General features: G+C 38.8%; 1 protein-coding gene across 6 annotated transcripts in view; it reads right to left on the bottom strand.

The window, feature by feature from the left end:
* Positions 1-1816: 1816 nt before the first annotated feature.
* Positions 1817-20316, bottom strand: part of SORCS2 (sortilin related VPS10 domain containing receptor 2) — a 544237-nt gene continuing 525737 nt past the window's right edge. For 2 of the 6 annotated variants that reach the window (XM_010401953.4, XM_019287167.3), the window contains 3 exons: positions 14837-14994; positions 12614-12693; positions 1817-12275 (listed from right to left, as the gene is read on the bottom strand). In XM_010401953.4, the coding sequence (XP_010400255.1) occupies positions 12252-12275; positions 12614-12693; positions 14837-14994 (262 nt within the window). In that variant the 3' untranslated portion in view covers positions 1817-12251. The remainder of the gene's footprint in view (positions 12276-12613; positions 12694-14836; positions 14995-20316) is intronic. The other 4 variants (XM_039550614.1, XM_039550617.1, XM_039550615.1 and 1 more) reach the window with 4 other exon arrangements.

The raw sequence follows: 20316 nt of genomic DNA, 5'->3' as shown, positions 1-20316 counted from the left end.
TTATTTGGCGTCTCATTTATGGGAACAGCTTGGCTGTGTCTGTTCTCACTCCTGACCTTGGTAAGAACTATTGGACCATCATTAGAGACTTTAGAATTTCTTTGAGTTTTGTTTTTATTTATATCAGAGACTAAATTTGGAAAATGAGATGTCACTTGAGATTCATCTGCTTTTCTAGAGATAAATTGCAGTTTAAAGTCTCAGCTAGCCACAATATAGGATTAGAGAACCTAAAGTGACAAACACATTGCAATGTTTCCTAGCTGAGCTACACGAGGAGGGGAAGCCTCAAGCTTCATTCCTGAACCCAGCCTCACATTTATCCTGGTGTGCCACAGGGTAGGGTCAGACAGCCCACACCACAGTGCTCCTCCAGCTGCCAGGTCCTTCAGCAGGCACTATGAGAAAGTGCTGAACTAGGGCAGGCTGAGAAAATTCAGTTTAATCTTGTTTGAATTCTTTTTCCTTTTACTTATCCATCTTCAGATCCTCAAAATACAGCTACTCTGTGAATAAATAATCCATTTTTTATCCTATTAAAACTTCATTGTAGTCTATAAAATTTCTTTAGGCATTTTAAAAAATTGGTAGATAATAATTCATGCTGCTGCTTTGTCCTGGTATGAGGTCTAATAAGACTTCACATTGCACATCCACAACCACAACAATTAGCAACACCTCTGTTCTTCCCTGTTGTGGGAAACAGACAGTGAAAAAAACCATCAAGTTTTTATTCTTCCAGTGTCAGGCTTTCCATGGAAAGGTACCAAGCTACACAGCAGCCACCACCTCTCAGCAGACCATAAACTCTATTCCAACCCAAAATATAAACTACACCAGTAGCAGCTCATCTCAAAACTTTGATGCAGGAAAGGAATTCCCAGTCTGTAGGGATGCAAGGCATATTCTGACTTTAGCAATTCAGTGACCTTTGCAAAGACAGAATGCCAGGACCAACAGGAGAAAATCCTTAGGACATTATGGCCAAGACTTTTTAGAAATACAGTACATAATTTTGCATTTCAATTCCAAAGATCGTAGGCAGAGTGAAATAAATATGTTGTGTATTAGCTGGGCATGTCCAGTGGGCATAATTCTGAAGATTTTTGTTTTGCTGGCTTTATGTATGATTACATATATTTTGTAGCTCAGTTTTATTTTGAGTCAGGGCCTGATCCTTGCACACAGCTACAGCTAACTTAAGGGCTAATTTTGACTTGAAGACCCCTCAATTTTTCAAAAAGAATGCAGCTTCTACAGCACAGGCAACTCCTTAGGAAGAAAGTGGGATAAAGGAAGGACAATTAATTAAAAAATATATAAACAAGGAGTAAGTACTGTGTGAAGCCAATGTAAATGGAAGAGATTGGAATAAAGGCATGGTAAGGGCAAAACACATATAGATTTTCTTCTGTTGATGGCGCTCTATTACAGGGAGATCAAGGCTGAAATCTACGAATTCATTAGCTAGACAAAAATGTTCAGCCTCTGATTCAGTGACTTCTAGAAGAGCAGTTGCATGGCTTCAGTCTCACCACAGGGTGTCACCCTCCACTAGTGGAGCAACTCCACTCCCAGAGAAAAAGAGAAAGGACTTTTCCCTTTTTCCCCAGGAATGGAGCCGAGCTGCGGTGTAGGAGGATGGAGTGGCTAAAGAGGAGGAGGAAGGTTTGCTGCAGCCTTTGAGCTCAGTGTTGCTGAGTTGAGTAGTTTGCTGCTAACTACTGACAGAACACACACAAACTCTTGGGGACTGGTTAAACTATTTCCCCTCCACAAACCCCATGAAAGGCTTCAAAAGAAAAACAAAGCAATCGATAGTTTAGAACCAAATTTTATTAAAGAAAAACCTGGAGTGCAGGTTCTCAGGACAAATGCATACCTTTGGATGCAGTGGAGTACACAGGTACGTATACAGTAGTTTGCCTGCTACATGTTTGGAAGCTGAAAGAGACCGTGATAATCTGTACTGCACAGTTCATCACCATTGTTAAAAGTTGCCAAAAACTTGCTTGTGGATCACTAACAGATACTTGGTTATGTGTGTGCACTACATATTGCACAAGACTTTTTGATTAAGCTATTACTTGTGCAACTGAATCACAGTTAAGTGTTACGTCAAGCATATTCAAACATATATTTGTTTCTTTTTCTCAAAAACAGCACGTCACTACAAAACTGCCATTAAATGTTACATATTTACAAAAATATACAAATAACACTTTTCCCCATTTATGACAATGCACCAGTTATGGATTTATTTCATTCTTCACTTGAGCCCTGTTACTGTATACAAAGAAACCTGCTTAAAGCCAAGGTCACCTGAAACAAAATAAGGAGAAGGCATGTTCTGTTTTCAAAAATACTACAATGTGCAAAGGCAGAAGGAGAGGACTGTGTAGTCATGTATGTTAAAGGTAGGGGTTATAGCATACTGATGACTGCTAAGAGCCTTCACATGGAGTGGAATAAACCCTGGGTGAAAAATCTGGTTGGACACAGTGCTAAGCATTTGCTGACAAAGTGGTCACAAGTAGTTAAAAAATTCAGTTCTACCTTGGTTGTAATTAGCTTACAAATCTATCCAAAGAACTCTCATGCTAACCATGGGAGTAAAAATTACCATGGAAATCAGTCAGTAACCTGTGTAAGCACAGGTGCAGTTGAGAAGACTGATTTTAACCTGCAGTTGCTTTTCAAATTCATCGTGGAAGAAATTCTTCTGTAACACAAAGCTGAACTGATAATGTCTGTGGAACTGCATGGCCATAAACTAGGGTAGAATTTGGCCGTGCAATGCCACATAAATGATGTTCCACATAAACAACAGGGTAGCGAGAAATGCTTTGTGAATCTTCACAAGACATATGTCAAGTCTAGTTTTATTTATTGGCTTTCATATACCTACCAAGAGCTGCAGCTCTAATTAGCCACTAAATATGATTTAGGCTTGGTTAAATTACCATGTTTTTGTCCTTTTGTTTTCATGAGTAATGCCAGCAGAATCTATATTTAGCTGTCTGAATCTGGACTGAGAGATTTTGCAACCACCTGTGCTGGAGCAGCCATGGATGCACTGTAATTCCATCCTTTACTCTTAAAAAGGAAAATTCTCTCATTCCAACTCTCATCTCTCCAAATATTCTTCCAATATAGGATGAAGCAATATTCCTAGTGCTGCTTCATAAATGCAGAGCAATTATACTAGGTTAATTTAATTTAGGTGAGGAAGGGCAATACCTGATGCCTCCTAAACCCACAGTTGCAATGCACTAGGGTGGTATTCTTTAAAAGCACCTTCTGCAAAGAAACCTATCAAAGTTTAACAGAAAGGTAAATCACAGGAACTGTACATATTTGTAAAAATAAGTGGTAAGTAAAACATAAAAAGTGGAAGTTTCCCAAAGTACTCTGACAGATGATTAAGTTCCCCACCCTCTTCCAATCCACTATTCCTCTGCAAACTTCTTGTATTTATTTTTTCTCAACCACACAGAAGAGGATGAAAATTAGTTAATCACCTTTTGACATCAGCCCAGTTTATTGGCTTTATGACAATCAGAGAAAAGCAACTTAGACAAGACTGGGATCAAGAGAGCAGAATTCAGGTATACTTCTCCATTTGATTGTTTTCCTTCCAGGGCCTTCTGCACTGCAGCAAGTGCAAACTATGACTTTACACCCATGAGGAAATCAATCACAGCCTGTCAGTGACAAATGAAAAAAAGGATCTGTACTCAAAGGCCTGGTGTGTATATGAAATGGAGGAACTCTCTGTTCCTAAAATTAAAATTTCTAGTCACATGTTCAGTAAACTCCAGTCACTGGTGTTTACCCTCAGGAATGCTACACCAACTCCATTCATCTTCTTTAAACATTATAAAATTACAGTTCATAGAGGCATTCCAGCAAATTACATTTAAACAGTATAAATGCAAGATGCAGACTATAAAATAATTCTTCTCCCTTGTCTCCCAGCTCAGTGCTGTGCTAGGGAGGAACACCATTAGCAAATGACCCACAATCACCTGGAGCACACATAGGCATCTTGGCTCCAAAAGCAATATCTTTTCCATGCACCTCAGGTGGAATGCTGCTGTGAGCCAGATCTGTCTTAAATTACGGGTAGAGATGGTGATAATTTTGCATGTTCCTCATGCTGCATCAATTTAGACTCATGGTTTAAAGTCTCTGCGTGCAACCAACAAAACTAAAAATAGTTGCCATTACAAATTAAAGTAAGCTTCAAGGCTTAAGCAAAACAAAATCAACAATGTGTGGTAAAATCATACACACTGGTAGCACTGACTTTCTCCCTGTTTTTCCTTGTCCTGTTTAGTCTTGTGGTCCCCTCCCTCCCACATCTCTCTCACGTACACTCCCTAACACAGGCATCCCTTCAAAGATACCGCTGAGCTTTTCAGTGATCTTATTCCCACTAAATTCTCCAAGCTCCTCCAGCATGACAATTCTGCCAAATCTAGCTGGTGACTTTGCTTAAGTTTGTGTTTTATGGAACTTGAATCCAAGCCATTTTCCCTGGCCTCTAGAAAAGGTTTCACACAGACCCATTCCATAAACCTGTCAACTCCAATTGCTCCCAACCCTCTATTAACAAAGGATTCTCTTTACTTCACCTATTCTTCAGCTTTGGTTTGTAACAATTTCTCTAAAAGGCTGTGTCTGAGGTTAGGTCTCAGCATTTCCCATACTGAAATACAAATGCAGCCCAATGGTCTGGCAAAGTGTCTCTACCCAACTTTGCTGCAATTCTGTACCTGCCAGACTGCAAGGCTGGCAAAGCAAGCCACCCCTTGCTGTGCTCCAGGAAACTCACGGGAGCACCTTGTCCCAGACTGTAACCCAAAATGAGGCAGAGGAAGATATTTGGGAGATAACAGATAGAGCTCTGCCAATTAAATATATAATTTCACTACAGACCAATGGCAAAATCAATATATACACTGGTGAGAGAGGAAATGCTGGTTTTTATTCTTTCAGGGAGTATAATACTCATCCACATCTCAAACTAGAAGCATGTATTCTCTGGGATGAACATCTGAGAGAAGTTCTTGAAAGGCAAAAGATAAGAGTTCCAGGAAGATTTAGAGAAAATGAGAGACAAAATTAAAGCTGAAAGGATTAAAAGATACTAAAGTGGGAAAGAAACAGGAAGTATGGACTGCAGTGACACAAAGCACAGGGAACATCATTGACCCAGATAATACAGCAGAGCTTAGTGGAGATGCAGGAATGGGGAAGAGATTGTGATTCTTCTTGCTATCGGTCAGGACATGGTAGGGTGCATATCCAAATAAAAACACAGACAGGAACATAGAACAAAAAGCAAGGGAGAAAAAGTGGACTGTAGAGAACATATACATGGAGAAGCCAGGCAAGGCAGAGCCACAAACAGCAGCAATAGTGAAAGAGAACAAAAGAGGGAAGAAGAAGATACAGAAAAAGAGTGGAAATTTGGGCGCTCTTTTTCTGTAAAGTTTCACCAACAATTTGGAAGTGTTAAAAAATGCAGGTGACTTCCTGAACAATTACTTTGCTACTTCAGCATCTCAAAAGATTATCCCCAAAGAGAGGAGTGTATTCACAAGTATATGGATCCAATGAATTTGGCAATTCCCTGGGCATGTGGTTTGTGAAGATATTCTGTCATTTTAACCATTTAAAGGTCCTGATGTGAATCTGAGACATAGAGGTGGTGTATTAAAATATTCTCCTTTGGACTAGTTTTACCATTTGCAAACTGTCTATGTGCATATTACTGATGTTTGGGGTTCTGCTTCTTCTGCACAGTCCTTTCTATTCAGAATCCATAACAAGAATATCTCAAAAGCCACATGGATATAAGCCTGCTGTTTTCCTATATGAGCTGTCCTCATTAAAAAGTATCTCTTTCACCATATCAGAAAGATTTCCGTTTTAAACTGTTTTAATCAATAAGCAGTGTGAATTAATACTTCTTTTAAAAAGTGAATAAGCCAATTCTTTTGCTTTGATCTGCAAGAGCAGACACTGTCAGAAAGAACTAAATATTAGTATCAAAATATGGCTAAAATTAGTAACATAGAAATATAAGACATGCTAAGGAAGTTATTTGGAAGGCCTGGCCTTCCTGGTGATTAATATACTCATCATACCATTAAAAATACATGCAAAAAAGGCATATTATTTAAGCAGTGCCAGGTACTGCCACTTGTATTATTGCTGCTCAACAGGGCTTTATGTCCACTGTATTGCAAGTAATCAGTGTAAAGATGCAAATTCTACAGAAACACAGAAATCAAGGCTGATCAATACAGGTGAATTTTGTGTGAAATGCAAGTGTTGCAAGGAAATAATATCAAGCAAAATTACTTGTGTAAGGGAAAGAATGCACTTCCTTTCAGGGCTAGTAAATGTTGCTTCTGAAAGAAAATCAATCTGGAAGGAGAGAAAGGCAAAGAGTTTGCAATTAAGAATATGTATTTCTAGAGATACTATTAAAAAGTATTTAATGCAAACCATAACAGCTCTCTGATAAGGATTTTTTCACACAGCTCTGTCGTTGCATTTCAGAGTACATATTTCTAAGCCTTCCGGTATTTCTTATGTTAGATACTCTCTTACAGAAGATCATTTCAGCTACCAGCATGTAAATTAGCTGGAAACAGTAATGCTGACAAGCTTCACATAAGGAAAAGAAAGGGATGAAAAGAATGGAAGTCATACATGGCTCCACAATTCATAGCTTAAGTAATTTGCTACTCCATTTAACAGGAGGAAAAAAGCTGGGACTGAAGACTTACAGAAATGAGACCTCACATATTAAAAATCATGAAACTAACTCGCTGTACGTATCAATTTCAATGGAAAAATATTCCAAGAGGCTGCATTCTTTAGCCTCCAGAGCAGCCTGAAGTACCATTACAGGTTCTTCTTTCCACAATAATGGATCCTCTCTGCTTATGCAACACACTTGAAAAGCAAGAACAAAAAAACCTTTGTCTGCATGACATTCCCATCCAGATTTGGAAAATGGGCAGCTCTGGGCCATCTCAACATGGAGCAACCCTTCTGCACCCCGTCCAGTCCGAGGGTGCACAGAAAACTGGAGCCAATGCAGCTGAGGTGATCGGTTGGGTAGAAGGGCCAGCTTGGGATAGAAGATTAAAACATTGAGAGGGCACAGCTTGACATTTCCCAGAGACTGCAGGGTTAGGCTATTAATTGCAAAAGCTAACTGGGGGTCTGAGTTATTTGTCACTTTGATGATTATAGTCTAAAAATAAGTCAAAAACATCACAGGAATAAAAATACATTTAAATATCATAGAGGGCAAATGCTAAGATACTGAAAGGAAATATGGAACATGAAAATTCAAACTTAACATTAAGAAAATGATCTGAGCAGACCTTACTTATAGTCAATTAAATCCCATTCTAACAAAAGTTTTAGATTTTCTCAGACTAGTACTGGCTATGTGCCAGTCTCCAAGAAAGTTGTAGAAGCAATATGCAACTGGGACTAAAACAGAGAAAATGAGCCAGGGAGCAGCTTTTTGGATGGACTTAAAAGACAAAACAGAATTTTGCATCTCAAAAATCAAGATTTATAAAGGTAAATGCTTATAAATTTCTTCCTGGTGGAAAGCCAATATTTTGAGAGAAATGGGCACTTACTTTCATCTAAAATGCTGAAATAAAAATGAAGATGGAAACAATACAGTGGTATCAATCAATATACAATAAAACAACTATAATAACTCCAGCTGGCAGGGGCTGTGAAACGAAATAAAATTTTTAGTCTCTCTTTTCCCCTGAAGTCTCATTAATGAAAAATTACAAAACTTTTTAATAGAAAACATAGGAAAAATCTATGACTGAAATTGTCATCGATTCTATCTACTTAGAAACATTGACTTGAAATAACACTAGAAATTCAAAACTTATCAGAACCTCTGGTTCATCATCAAAAAGCTACTGCAACCAAATGCATGTATTTAATTTATTATAAAGATTTTCTTTTTCCCACACATTTCTTTGAGCATGTCTTTGTGTAAGGAGGATGGAAACTACTGCAGTTTCATTCTATTGACCTCTATTGAAGATACAGCAGACAGCAGTAGAATCTCCCCACTAAAGGAATGTCTCATTGGTCTGAAAACACAGATACTCATGTCAGCTGAAACTTGCTTTGCACTAGGAACTACTGATGGCAAAGCACTGATTTGTCTTTTTCTATAGGACAGTTAGTTAACAAATCATCTACTTTATATGAATAAACAGCTAACTCCTCATTACGCTGGTCATTGAAAGAAGAAAACTCATCAAGAAGGATATAATTCAATGAGAATATCTTAAAAGAGTTCCAAGAAATTGGATGTGAATTATAGATAACAACATCTCGCCTCAGGCTGGTACCTTCTTTTTCTTCACAGCCATTTCCACCACCCTCTTCTACAGAGTATAAAAATATGCACTGGTTTATATTGCTTATATTATTGAAAAATTAATTAACACTCTGTGCATTTTCCCTAAATGTCCTCTGAGCATTTCTGAGTACTTTATATGGACAGGCTGATCCAAAGCCATATAAAACATTCAATGTTGAAAGAGAAAGCAAAGGTAACAGCTGTAAATCTTGATGGGTCTGTTAGAATGCTTCAGATCATACTGCTTGGAGCACTCTGAAAAGTACAGGGTGTTTTTGAAATTGCAAATACACCAGATTTTAAGAAGGCCAAAAGAGGCCAATGAGGCCAATACACTGCCAGTTTTTTGGGTTTCAGTATAGTTCAATATCAGTGCTGATAAATACCACTGTACCCATTTTTATAAGGTTTTTTATCAAATAACAATGCAGAGGAGTTGACAATACTAGTGTGTAACAGCAAAATCACAGCCAATGTTGCAGTGCTACCACGTAACAGTATGTTCCAATAGCAGTGTTTAAATAAAATTACCTTCTTTTTTCTTTTTTTACCAGTGATGCACCTTTTTTGGATTATGCATTTTTAACATTTATACCTAATTGCAGCTGGTTTCAGTAGAGTACTTTTAAGAACAGTGATAATTACAAGTAAAACAAAGAAAGATAAACCATTAATAATTTATGCTCACAAAATTCTTTCACTCCGATGATCCTGAACAAACAGTAATTAACTTAGCCTCACAATAGCTGTGTGAGGTAGGTAATTACTATCAGCCCTATCTTATAGGTGGGGAAACTGAGACAAGCAACTTGCTCAACGTCTGGGTACAGAATCCAGGTATCTGACAGTCATCTTCTGCTTCTTGGCCACCACATCACCCTTCCCCACGAAAAAAAATAACTAAAATACGTACAAATACTGCATGTGTGTGTGCACACGTGTGTGACTAGCACTTGTGCATAGAAGCAACTCTGTGTTTCTGAATACTGATGTATCAGGATTTTAGACATATATAAAGGATAAAAAGTTAAGATATCATGGATGTAGTTCAAGAGATTTGAGAACTAGCACTAGTGAGTCTTTTCATTTACAGATAAACCAAGACAACATGAACAAAAAAATGGTAATAGTACTTTCTCAGTTTTAAAATAATTCATTTTAAAGTTATTCTTGTGAGGAAATCAAAGGCTTCCTTTATTATCTGCTGGGTATTATTAATACAGTTATGGCAATACCAACATGTCTTTAGAAAACCATGTTTTTAAGATATGACAAACCAACCTCACATGAGTGCTGCATGAATCAAATTAGTAAGCATCAGAAAAAATTGTTACAGGCACTAAATTGTGCTAAGTGTTAATTAGAGTACCAAGCAGTTAAATATTCTAGCGTGTTCCAAAAGACTCCTGTGATCAGAGACACAAATCACCCTGAATTAAATGTATAAAAGTAGCTGTTAAAGCGTAAGTTAGATGTGTGACCCAGTTCCAACAGAGCCCTTTGCCAATCAGACTAACCATGCGAGAACAACTCCAAGCTGGAGCTTCCATCCCGTTCCTTGTCCATGAAGCTGGTTTGCCACTCACCTGCCCTATACAAACAACTTATTTCAGATTTATTTCACAGGAACAAGTAAGATGTTTGCAATGCTATTTTATTCTCTGCTCCAGCTTATTTCCACTAGAAAAAGCAAGAGGAGCTGATGAGGAGGGAAAGCCACTGGTGCAATGATCCCAAGAGTTTCCAATTCACAGCACATTTTGTATATGCACTTCTCTTCAAGAAACCCAGACTCAGATAGATACATTTAAGACCTTGGATTTCCGCAGTCTGGCATACAACAGTCAGCTAGGGCATTGCTTCTCTGTTAATAAGTTTACATGGCACTATACAACTAAATAGGCAGAAATTTTAGAATTTTTGTAATTATTTTCCTGAGCAGTTTCAGAATCTTCACTCTAACTTTTCCACCTAATTCCTTACAGTAAGTTTATAATCTAGGTTTTCTTGTGCTTTACATACATCCTATGGGGTTTATGAGAGCCTACAGTACTACACTGAATTACTGTATTTCAAACTGCTGCATTTGATGATAATATATTCACAGCTACATGGAAGAATGATTCCAATGCACACACCGATTTTAAGACAGTTCTTTTCTATTTGACTAGCATCCATTATTTTCTGTTTGCATATTCTGGACGATGCGCTATCTGTATCCTTCTTAAACAAGGTGTGTGTGAGCTTGTCACTACCATCAGTAAGACATTCAGTGAGTACAAGTTATTCTCTATGAAAGGCAAAAAGTGAAGAGATTATATAGGTTTCTGAGAGAAGCATCCTAATCCCAGGCAGCTGTGACACACAGGATGCCAGACATTTGAACTCACCACACCACACTTGTTTTTCTACATGGCTAAAATAAACCAAAGAGAAAAGACAAGAGGAGTGTGGATTCACTGCGTTGCCATTTCCCTGGGGATACAGAGGTCAAGACTAGGAAACTCTGACCCAACTCACAAAACTGGGATTAGGAAACAAGGGCCCAACTCACAAGCCGTTCTGCAGGCAGCTCCTCCAGAAGCCCTTCCCCTGCCCTCCCTGCAGAAAAAGGGGGCAGTGGACTGAGACACCCTGTGGAGATGGGAAGGAAACAGGAAGCTCTAAATCCCTTCCCATCATCCCCATGACCCTTTGGATTGTCAAACCAATCCAAGCGGAAAAGGTCAGGCTAGGGTTTGCCCACTCCCACCAGCAAGGGAAAAGAGCCAGAGGAAATTCCAAACAGGGATGCCATGGGAAGGAGATGGTGGTGCTACCCAGCCCTTCCCAGAGGAGAGCTCTGACCCACCCCGCTGCCCTTAGAGGAAGTTTTTAAAAAATAACAATAAAAAGAAAGCTACGTAAAAGAGGTATTTACACTCTCTGGAAATTTAAGAAGAGACAGGCCACCTGCCTAGGGTTTAACAGGACAACTCATCTGGCAGCTGCCATCACCCTAGGGGGGCTCACTCAGGAGAAAAGAGCAACTAAAATGACTGTCCACAAGTGAAGGCACCTGGTCTGGAAATAGCATCAAGCTGGTGTTTTTCTTTCACATGTGATGGGACTGGGGGGAGATACTCGTGCTGATAGCTTGTCAGGACTTGCTACACTTACAAGAGCATTATTGTATATTATGAGATATACTAATTAACATTTTACTTCCTTTAATCCTCAGAAGGACCTAAGCCTAAATTTGTTAGATTGTCTTAAGTTAAGAGCTTGTCTCAACTAGGAGTGCATTTTTCTCTCCCTCAGTCCCTTCCCATACAGAAACACTTGGCCTCCTAAAAAACTTGTCATTGTGATCAAACCATCTGTTCTGGTCTAGTCACTAGTGTAAAAATCACCTTTTTTGGGCTGAAGACTCCCAGCCTTCCGCTGAATACCTCAACTAAAAATATAATTAAAAAGTTACAGTCAATCATTCTAAAAATAAACATAAAGAAATAGAGCATAAACAGAAAAGAAATAAGGTGGCATTGAAGGTGCCTAGGGCTACAAATTTGCTACCATAGTTTGAGTTTCAATTGTAATGAGTTCCCAGGCCACAGAGTGAACACAAGACATATTGTCCTTCGCCCTTGGTAACTGATGATGGACGCTTTTTTCCACAGGACCAATAAGAAACCTCCTCTCCATCAGCATTTACAGCCATATCTGCAATTTTGGGACATCTCCAGGGAAAAATAAAACGGTACAGAGAAGAGTCTTTTGGGTTTTGTGTTCAGCTGCAAATATCAGCTAACCAGGTAACTGTGCATCTCTCTGGAGTTGATGCTCAAAACCACGCCTGAGTGATTGCCTAGGAAAACATAGAAACAAAAGGCCAACATTAGTGTATTTCAGGTACTCCACAATAAATCCCCCTTTTATTGCAGGGACCAGTCAATTGCATAAGAGAGTGGCTTTATCAAACAACAGGTCAGGTGAAGGTTGGTGCAACAGCTCCATGTACCTACAGCACACTTTTGCACAAAGCTTTTGCTCATGGTGGTGGATTTGTGGTGAATTCCTAGGGTTTCTATCCCAGTGACAGCATAAGTTGGTTCTCTTTGTGGCTTATAAAGGTGTAGTTGTCTTGAGGGGTGCAGGTGAGGGAGGAGAATGGAACCTGAGGCGTCCATTCGACATGCCACTGACCTGGGACTGGACACTGACCGGCATCAGCAATAAGGGAACTCTGTAGCTGTTCAAGTTGCCACTTCTCCCAGAAGGAGTCACTGCAAGGTAATGGTGTTGAGGAGTCCCAAGGTGGGGGTTGCGATAAAGTAGGCAACATAAAATATATAGAAAACAAAAAAAGTGGATGGGTGAGTCTGGAAATACTGTACTGTGGAAATTCAAAAGTTATGAGAAGAGAGAACAAACAGAAACCCAGGCCTGTATCTCCCTGCTGTGCATGGAGCGGAGGCGGCTACTGACATCTCCCAAGAGGGAGGGAGAAAGCTCACCAGAACTAGAAGGGAACTCCATGGCATAGGAACCTTCTGCAAATAATGTCGTAAACCAGAATTTAATATAAAGCAGGGATTATAACATGTTTTATAGTCTAAGCCAGATAAAATAGAGTATCATTAACAGGAATATTTTCTTGGCAGTACTGAGCAATACCGGAGCTAGTGGAAAGTATTGCAAATAACAAAACAGTAGAGTGAGCAGGAGTGTAGTTTTATGTATTAAATAACATCTTCTGTCTAAAAGCTGTACTGTAGCTGACAAATATGGATGATTATGATCCACAAATTCGAGCTTTTTACGCTCTCCTGGAAAGTCTGCTGCTGCACACAAGCTGGCAGAAGCACAAATAACCTTGAGATCACATTTGCTGTCTTGTGACATCAAAACATCATGATCTTGTACTCTTTAACCCTAAAATAATTCTCTGCTCATATGGAAGATTTTTTTTTCTCTGAGTAAAGAGTGCAGGGCAAGCAGAGATTAATTCTAAATATGTTACAAATCAGGGCAGTATTTCTTTATTAGAGCTTCCCAAGCTGCCTTCTTTTAAACAAACCATAAGGGATTTTCTACCATTAAAAGAAGTTATGCTTTTGTACCTTACTAGAGGTGTTTGAATGCTCCACTTTAATAGGCATGTCTGCAAGGACTTTGTTAGCATTCAGCTTGTCCTCTAAAGACCCTGGAGATGAGCTGACCAAACAATTTTAACACAGATTTTGTTTTTCCAGGTTTGTTTTTGGAACTAACTCCGGTAAAGTCAGGAGGGCAGTAACAGTTGTCTTGCAAAATCAGAATGAAAACACAGTGATACTCATAAACAAAGTTGTCAAAGAAGAGATAGAAATACACAAAGCAAAGCAAGAGGCTGGATTCTTCCCTTGCGTTCAAAGCTAACACCTCCAAGAACCTAGAAGCAGCACACAGTTCAGCAAATGGAAATAAAGACATTGACAACAAACAAAAGGGTGAAAGAAGCCCAAGAAAAAGAAATCTCTCCTCTGACCAGGTTCTGTCTTCCCCAGGGTACCTTGAGTGCAGCTAAAACACATCTTCTTCCTTGGGGTTCATGAAGATATTACAGTTGCCTTTCACACCATCAATCTACTGCTACAAATCCCAAAGGCTTTGGATCATCTGATTTATTTTCACAAAATGTGCCAAAATGGAACTGGGTGTTTTTTACATTGTCCTACACTTTTCAGACTGTGACCTGAAAGCAGCCTGAAGACAATGTATTATAGATCAGCACTCCATGTTGCATTAAAACTAACCACAGGGTGCTAGGATATACACTTCCACCTGACACTGAAATAATTTGCACTGAGAGATACTCACAGAAATTTCCCTCATGGGTTCTTTATAACTGCCTTATGAATAGTAGAAAATCAACATCTAAATTAAGGAAGACTTATGATACTTTTTATACAGGAATAAATTTAATGTTTCTGATCACAAAAACTTTAAACGCCATCGGAATATGAAGGCAAATAAAGCAATGGATCTCCATACAATCCATCTGAAATCACAGAAGCATTGACTCCACAAATCCTTCCGGCCTAAACTCAATTTTCCACTAATTGAGGGGATTATTGAGTGAATTTGACTGTTGCAGATTATATCCCATTCTACCAAATATAATTTATCTCTAAAATTGTCCAAGTCAGTCTCCTGACATTAAACTACCATCTCTGTACTCATACTCTATATAGCACATCATCCATACATTAGGCTGTATCTCAAGCAAGCCAAAAGAAGGTGATTGAGGTAACCCCTTGTTAGTGGTGTTACCATTTGTAACATCTTTTCGAGACTGAACAGAAAATGAAAAAGAACTAAAATGAAAACAAACATCAATTAAAAATCAACTTCTTATGAAAATTGATAAACTAAAAGCAAAGTTACCTCTTGCGTTACCTAGTGTTTGAGAGTCCAGATCATCATCAATAAACTCCTCACCCTGGATGATGTTCTGGGTGTCCTCACTGTGATTAACAGGGCTTGTCATCTCCTGCTCTTTTTCATTGTGCATCTGTGCGTAGACATTTCTGCCTGGCAGTTTCCTAAATGGGACAAGAAGAAAAAATTTTGGGATGGAGTTCTTTTGTGCCACACACACACTGGCATCAGAGCAGAGCTCCAGCAGAGCAAAGTCATTCCAGAATAAAAAATCATCACCAATGCCATTCTTCCTTAATTTTGTGATCACAACCTAAATTTACCAACTCTTTGTTCTCAGTTTTATGTAACTGCCTTATCATGATGTTCATACTAAGATAATATTTAAGCATCAGTTTCTAGGATTGACAGGCAATGGACAATGTTGAAAAAAATTACTAAAGCCAGAGAAAAACTATTTTAAGAATTCGAGCAATAAAAGGGCCCAGTGGGTGTTCATTCTTGGTCCCAGGTGTTTTCACATACATTAAGTTTGGTTGCAATCATCATCGTGTCTCCCTGAGGAGACGGGCTGACATTGAAGTGTGATGGCATCAGATGGCACTCACAGTCAGTCAGAGTCAAGGAGAAAAAGTCAGAAGTCTAGGAGACAGGGAATGGAAAGGAGCAGAGCCAAGAGGCCAGGACCAAGGGACAAGGAGTAAGAAGGTAAACAGGCATTCATAAGGGCACAGGACAGGGGAGGTTGGTTAAGTTAAGCAGGCAGCACTGAAGGAGACAGAGTATAAAGTCTGAACTGGAACAGATGAATTAGAAGACCTCTCTACAAGAGACAATAATTCACTCACTTTGACTGGAATCTAGAGAAACAAAAAGCACCTTATTAAATGCCTCTAATAAACAATTAGCACCATGGCTGAGACTGGGAGGCTTAACACTTAATATTGATACAGGCTCTTAACTAGATTAATTTAAATTAGACCTTGTAAACTCAAAGGGAAAAATCAGGGACTGCTCACTTTGCAGCAGATTTTATGGTTTAAACATTTCTCAAGAGCCATACCCTTTGCACTGTAGCTGTGTTCACCTGCAGTCTGCCTAGGCACATAAGGACATCCTTTCCCAAGCACCAAGCAGACACTTCAGATCAGGGAGCTGCAGGCTCTAGGCTCCATTTCCTACAGTGCCAGAAGCTGCTTGACAGCTTGATCAGCATGACAGCAGATCATGGCTGTCAAAGGCTGTGCTTAAACCCAGATTATTGCAATGGGCAGACAACAAGAAGAAAAGAGAATACAGGGTTGAACAGCTGTGGTTTCTGCTGAGCCCCTTTAGATAGTGAGAAAATAGAAAAAGTGACACTAATTATTAGGCATCTCTCTAAAAGCAACCATCTCCTGCTCCACATTACAGCAGCAGTTTGAAAGCTGGATAAATACACAGATTACTCTGTTTTCTCAAGGCTTTTGAAGATGATCTGTTTTAAATGTCATTTCACAAGAAGCTATCTTTCGCAAGGGGCACCATTTTGGTTTGAGATAAAAAAGTTACTGTAGCAAACTATTCTGAAAAGCAAATTCATTGCATCAAAGTAATAAGGATAAATGGAAATTACTAAGAAATGAAAGATGACTGAAGATAATCTCCCTTTAATCTGAACTATCCAAAAGATAAATTGAGTCCTATATATCTACACAAACACACATATCTGTATAGGCATATGTATACACACACACACTAAATTATATCTCTAAAAGTTAGGTATTTTATCCCATTATTTATAAGCAGTACAAAGCCAAATGGAAAGGACAAGGATGGAAAGAAAGTCTGATGACACAATGCTGTCTGAGCGCTCTTCCAACAAAAACATACACATAAAGCCAAGCCCTGCATCACTCTCCTTTCATTACATGGATAAAAAAAGCCATTTTGAAAGAAAGGACATTCCTCATTACCAAAAGAAATACATTAGATAATTAATTTTGTTTTTTTTTTCTCTAGGGCCCATAACTGCTTCTAATGTGTCTGGTAATGAAACTGGTCATGTGGAAAACAGTATTCTCTCAATCAGACCTGCATGAAACCTGTCAAACTGCTCACTTTCAGCCCACCATCAAATGCCTAAGGGAGACAAAACCCAGAAGAATGTCTCTGTAACACATCTACAGAATTAGCACATATGTTTCTACAAAAATTATAATAACCTTCTCAGAAGGTTCCCTTATTTCTGACAGGCTGTAGTAGTATCAATGGCATTATCAAAACAATTTTGACATAATAAAAATGTTAAACATCTCAAACCCATACGGCACATCACACCTCTGCAGTTAAGTAAAAGGAGAAGAGATGCTAGTGTGACTGCTGCTGGGACCTGTATGAAACCAGGTCAACAAAGTGTGTCCTTTGGTGTTAATCCTGAGGCTTCAACTCATGGCCCCTGCACAACTTACTAGTTAGAGATAACCATGAGCACAACACATACTAGTAAACATATTCAGGAAGAATGAGGAAACCTCTCAAGTTCACAAATAACCATTAAATATATCGTGGCTAGGAGCATTTCCTTATGGTTTAAGAATAAAATGAGAAAAGGTGTGAGCTGTTATTTCTCACTTGGCTTATTGGCCCCAATCCTACTAAGTACAGATCCTTTGGGGAAGGTATAAAGCAGAGGTACTCCGTACTTGCGTGCTTTCCTTTGCTCCTCACACTTACATGGGAAAGACTGTAACATTGTGGACTGGGGGAAGGAGAATATCACAAGTCTTGAGGAGACATGTACTGTAGGCATTAGACCTTTTACACACTACAGAGATCTCTCTGTGTTTCATATTGGTTCAGTTTTACAAGGAACTCACTCAACCACCCTGAAGAAAAGGATGGTCCAAGCCTTTTCAAGAGGCATTTTTAACACATGTGCCGGATGTTCTGTTTACAAGACTCAGCCACACTGTGGGATGACATAGGATGTGGATACTGGATCCTCACTAAAGATGGGCCTGATTCTGACAATTTTCCAGTGCTTCTCACTGCTGTAAAATGCAGAAAGGAGGCTGCTACACCTATTTATACAGAGCAAAACTCTAGTGTACCCCGATGTGCTTTGCTCTTCTTCAGGAAAGAGTTAATGTTGGGTCCAATGTAAGTGTTTGAAGCAGGCAGAGCTGAAATGCTTGGGTCTGCATAAAAGACTACTGTGAAAACATGACAAGACACAAAATTTGACCCAAGAGATTTGTATCAGCAACATGAAAATTGAAAGCACATTTAGAAAACAGACAAGAAGATTATGCAATAGTTTCTTTGGGGGGTTTACTCTTCATCTGCAAAATGCATGTGCTTCACATCCATCACTGGAGACAATTACCTCTGCTGAGCAGCACTCCATGGTTTATATTTTTAGTTTCTTTTGTTTTTCCTGTAGCATTTTATTTCAATCATGAAAAAGAAGAAATATTATGCCTGCTTTGAGGACCATAAAAATAGGAGCTAGAGAAGTAATTCTGCACAGCACTGCTAAAGAACATCACAGCACATGGTTTTCACCAAGATCTACAGGCCCCACACCTTTTAGAAGATATTCCAGAAAGTACTTCTTTTTCCCTTCCTATATTCACAAATTCTAATCAGTTCATACCCCAAACTGTTTGCACTTAAAAATGTTCAGCAGGAAGGAACAGCAGGGGGGGGATGAGATATTGATTCCTACTCATTTAATCTCTAGTTTATTTGGCTTTCAATTCCTTCTTTATGGAAAAAAGTATTCATTCTCCTTTATGCAACTTCATTCATTTTCCAGAGGCTTGATTAAAATTCTGTTCAGTATAAAAAAAAGAACATATTTACATTGCAAAGAATATGGAATAATGTAGCATTGTCTTGGAACTTAAATAAAAATAACAACAATAATAATCCATTAAATAGAATACTTTATTGTGGTGTTGACTTTATTGTATTTGGATTAATGTTCAGATGACTGACTTTGTGCTTTAAGGCACTCCTGATATACTTGCCTCTTTCATTTCAGAAATCTTTTCTGCATGCTATTACTTTGATTTCTGAGGAAGTTTTTATAAAATATTATGGAACAATAAATTAGTGGTTGTTTTTTTATCACTAAAAGGCATGGATTGGGACTACGCTTGCTCTCATGGAACATAAAAGCAGTATAAGCAAGGTGGGAAAAAGAGATAGCTTTTCTTCAGAGACCAAAAATGAGATAGTAAGTCAATGAGGCAGAAAGATAACACAGTTCCTCTCCAGATTGTGGAAATGACCCAGGAGGGGGTTCATTTACCAAAATTGGTACTTGATAGTAGCAGGCAGAAAAGGAATACATACAAAATTGTATAAATCTGGACGAAGAGGATTCACACTGATTCGTGAAAACAATGTATGCAGCTTTCAGTACATCAGTAGTAGTTTTCATACAAATTAAAAGATGAAGATTTTCATACTCTTTCAGAGAATAGAATTTGCTGCAATTAATCAGGTAAAATACATAAGTACAAAAGACAACTATTTGCTCTGGTTTGGCTACTCTAATATCCTGCTGTTATGCAGAAATGAAAAATAAGAAAAGGATGATTTCAGATCTTCCTCTAGTAACATGATGATTACATAGCAGCTTTGATGTGGCTAAAATATAATTTTCCTTTCCTCCACTTTGCCTGGTGCAGACAGTGCTATTTCCCTTCTCTATACTGTTGCCCAGGACCCCACACCATAAAGCTGTTTTTGAGAGGATGAAGAAACCTTTTCTGGATGGAAGCTTGAAAACCACAAAAAAATACAAACACTGTTTCAAAGGGAACGGAAGAAGTGTGTTTGTACTGAACCAAAGTAAAGATGGTATGGTATAGAAAAAATACATGCAGATCCCAGACTCGCATTAAGAAATAGCCCTGGATTTTTCAAAAATATTTTCCAGCTGCTTCATATTGTTGTGGGCAAAAGAAGCAGCTGCAGTCCATTTTACCTGGATGCTTAAACAACTGGAGCATACTAGTGAGTATTGCAACATGTTGTTTGCACGAGGCACCCACTTGGTGATTTCCATACTCAGGAAGTGAGAGCAGAGCAGAGCAAAGGCTCTTTACTCGTGGCTTGCCCACCACCCCCGTCTGCTGACAGCACTGCCCCATCCTGCACAGACTGGTTCACCAGCAAGGAATGAGCCCTTGCTCCTTGCTGCCATGCTCAAAATTCCTCCCCTAAACTATCTAAACCAATAGCTCAGATAAATCAAACAGCTCATTTGTCAGACACCATTACAATTAGTTTTTAAAAATCAATCACATTTATCATTTAAAATTTACTTGCCATTTACAGAGTAAAAGTAGCCCTCATCCGAAGTCCTTATCTACTCTGATAACAAAGGATCAAACCCCTGTGTTTCTCAAAACATTTTGGCTTTTTTTATTTTTTTCCTTTATCTAAAGCAACAAACCACGCTCGGGATTGCCAGGAATCACTTCATGAGCTCT

This window comes from Corvus cornix, chromosome 4, assembly GCF_000738735.6.
Source record: "Corvus cornix cornix isolate S_Up_H32 chromosome 4, ASM73873v5, whole genome shotgun sequence".
Classification (NCBI taxonomy): domain Eukaryota; kingdom Metazoa; phylum Chordata; class Aves; order Passeriformes; family Corvidae; genus Corvus; species Corvus cornix.
Note: the sequence above shows the minus strand (reverse complement) of the source record. Positions and strands in the feature narration are given on the sequence as shown.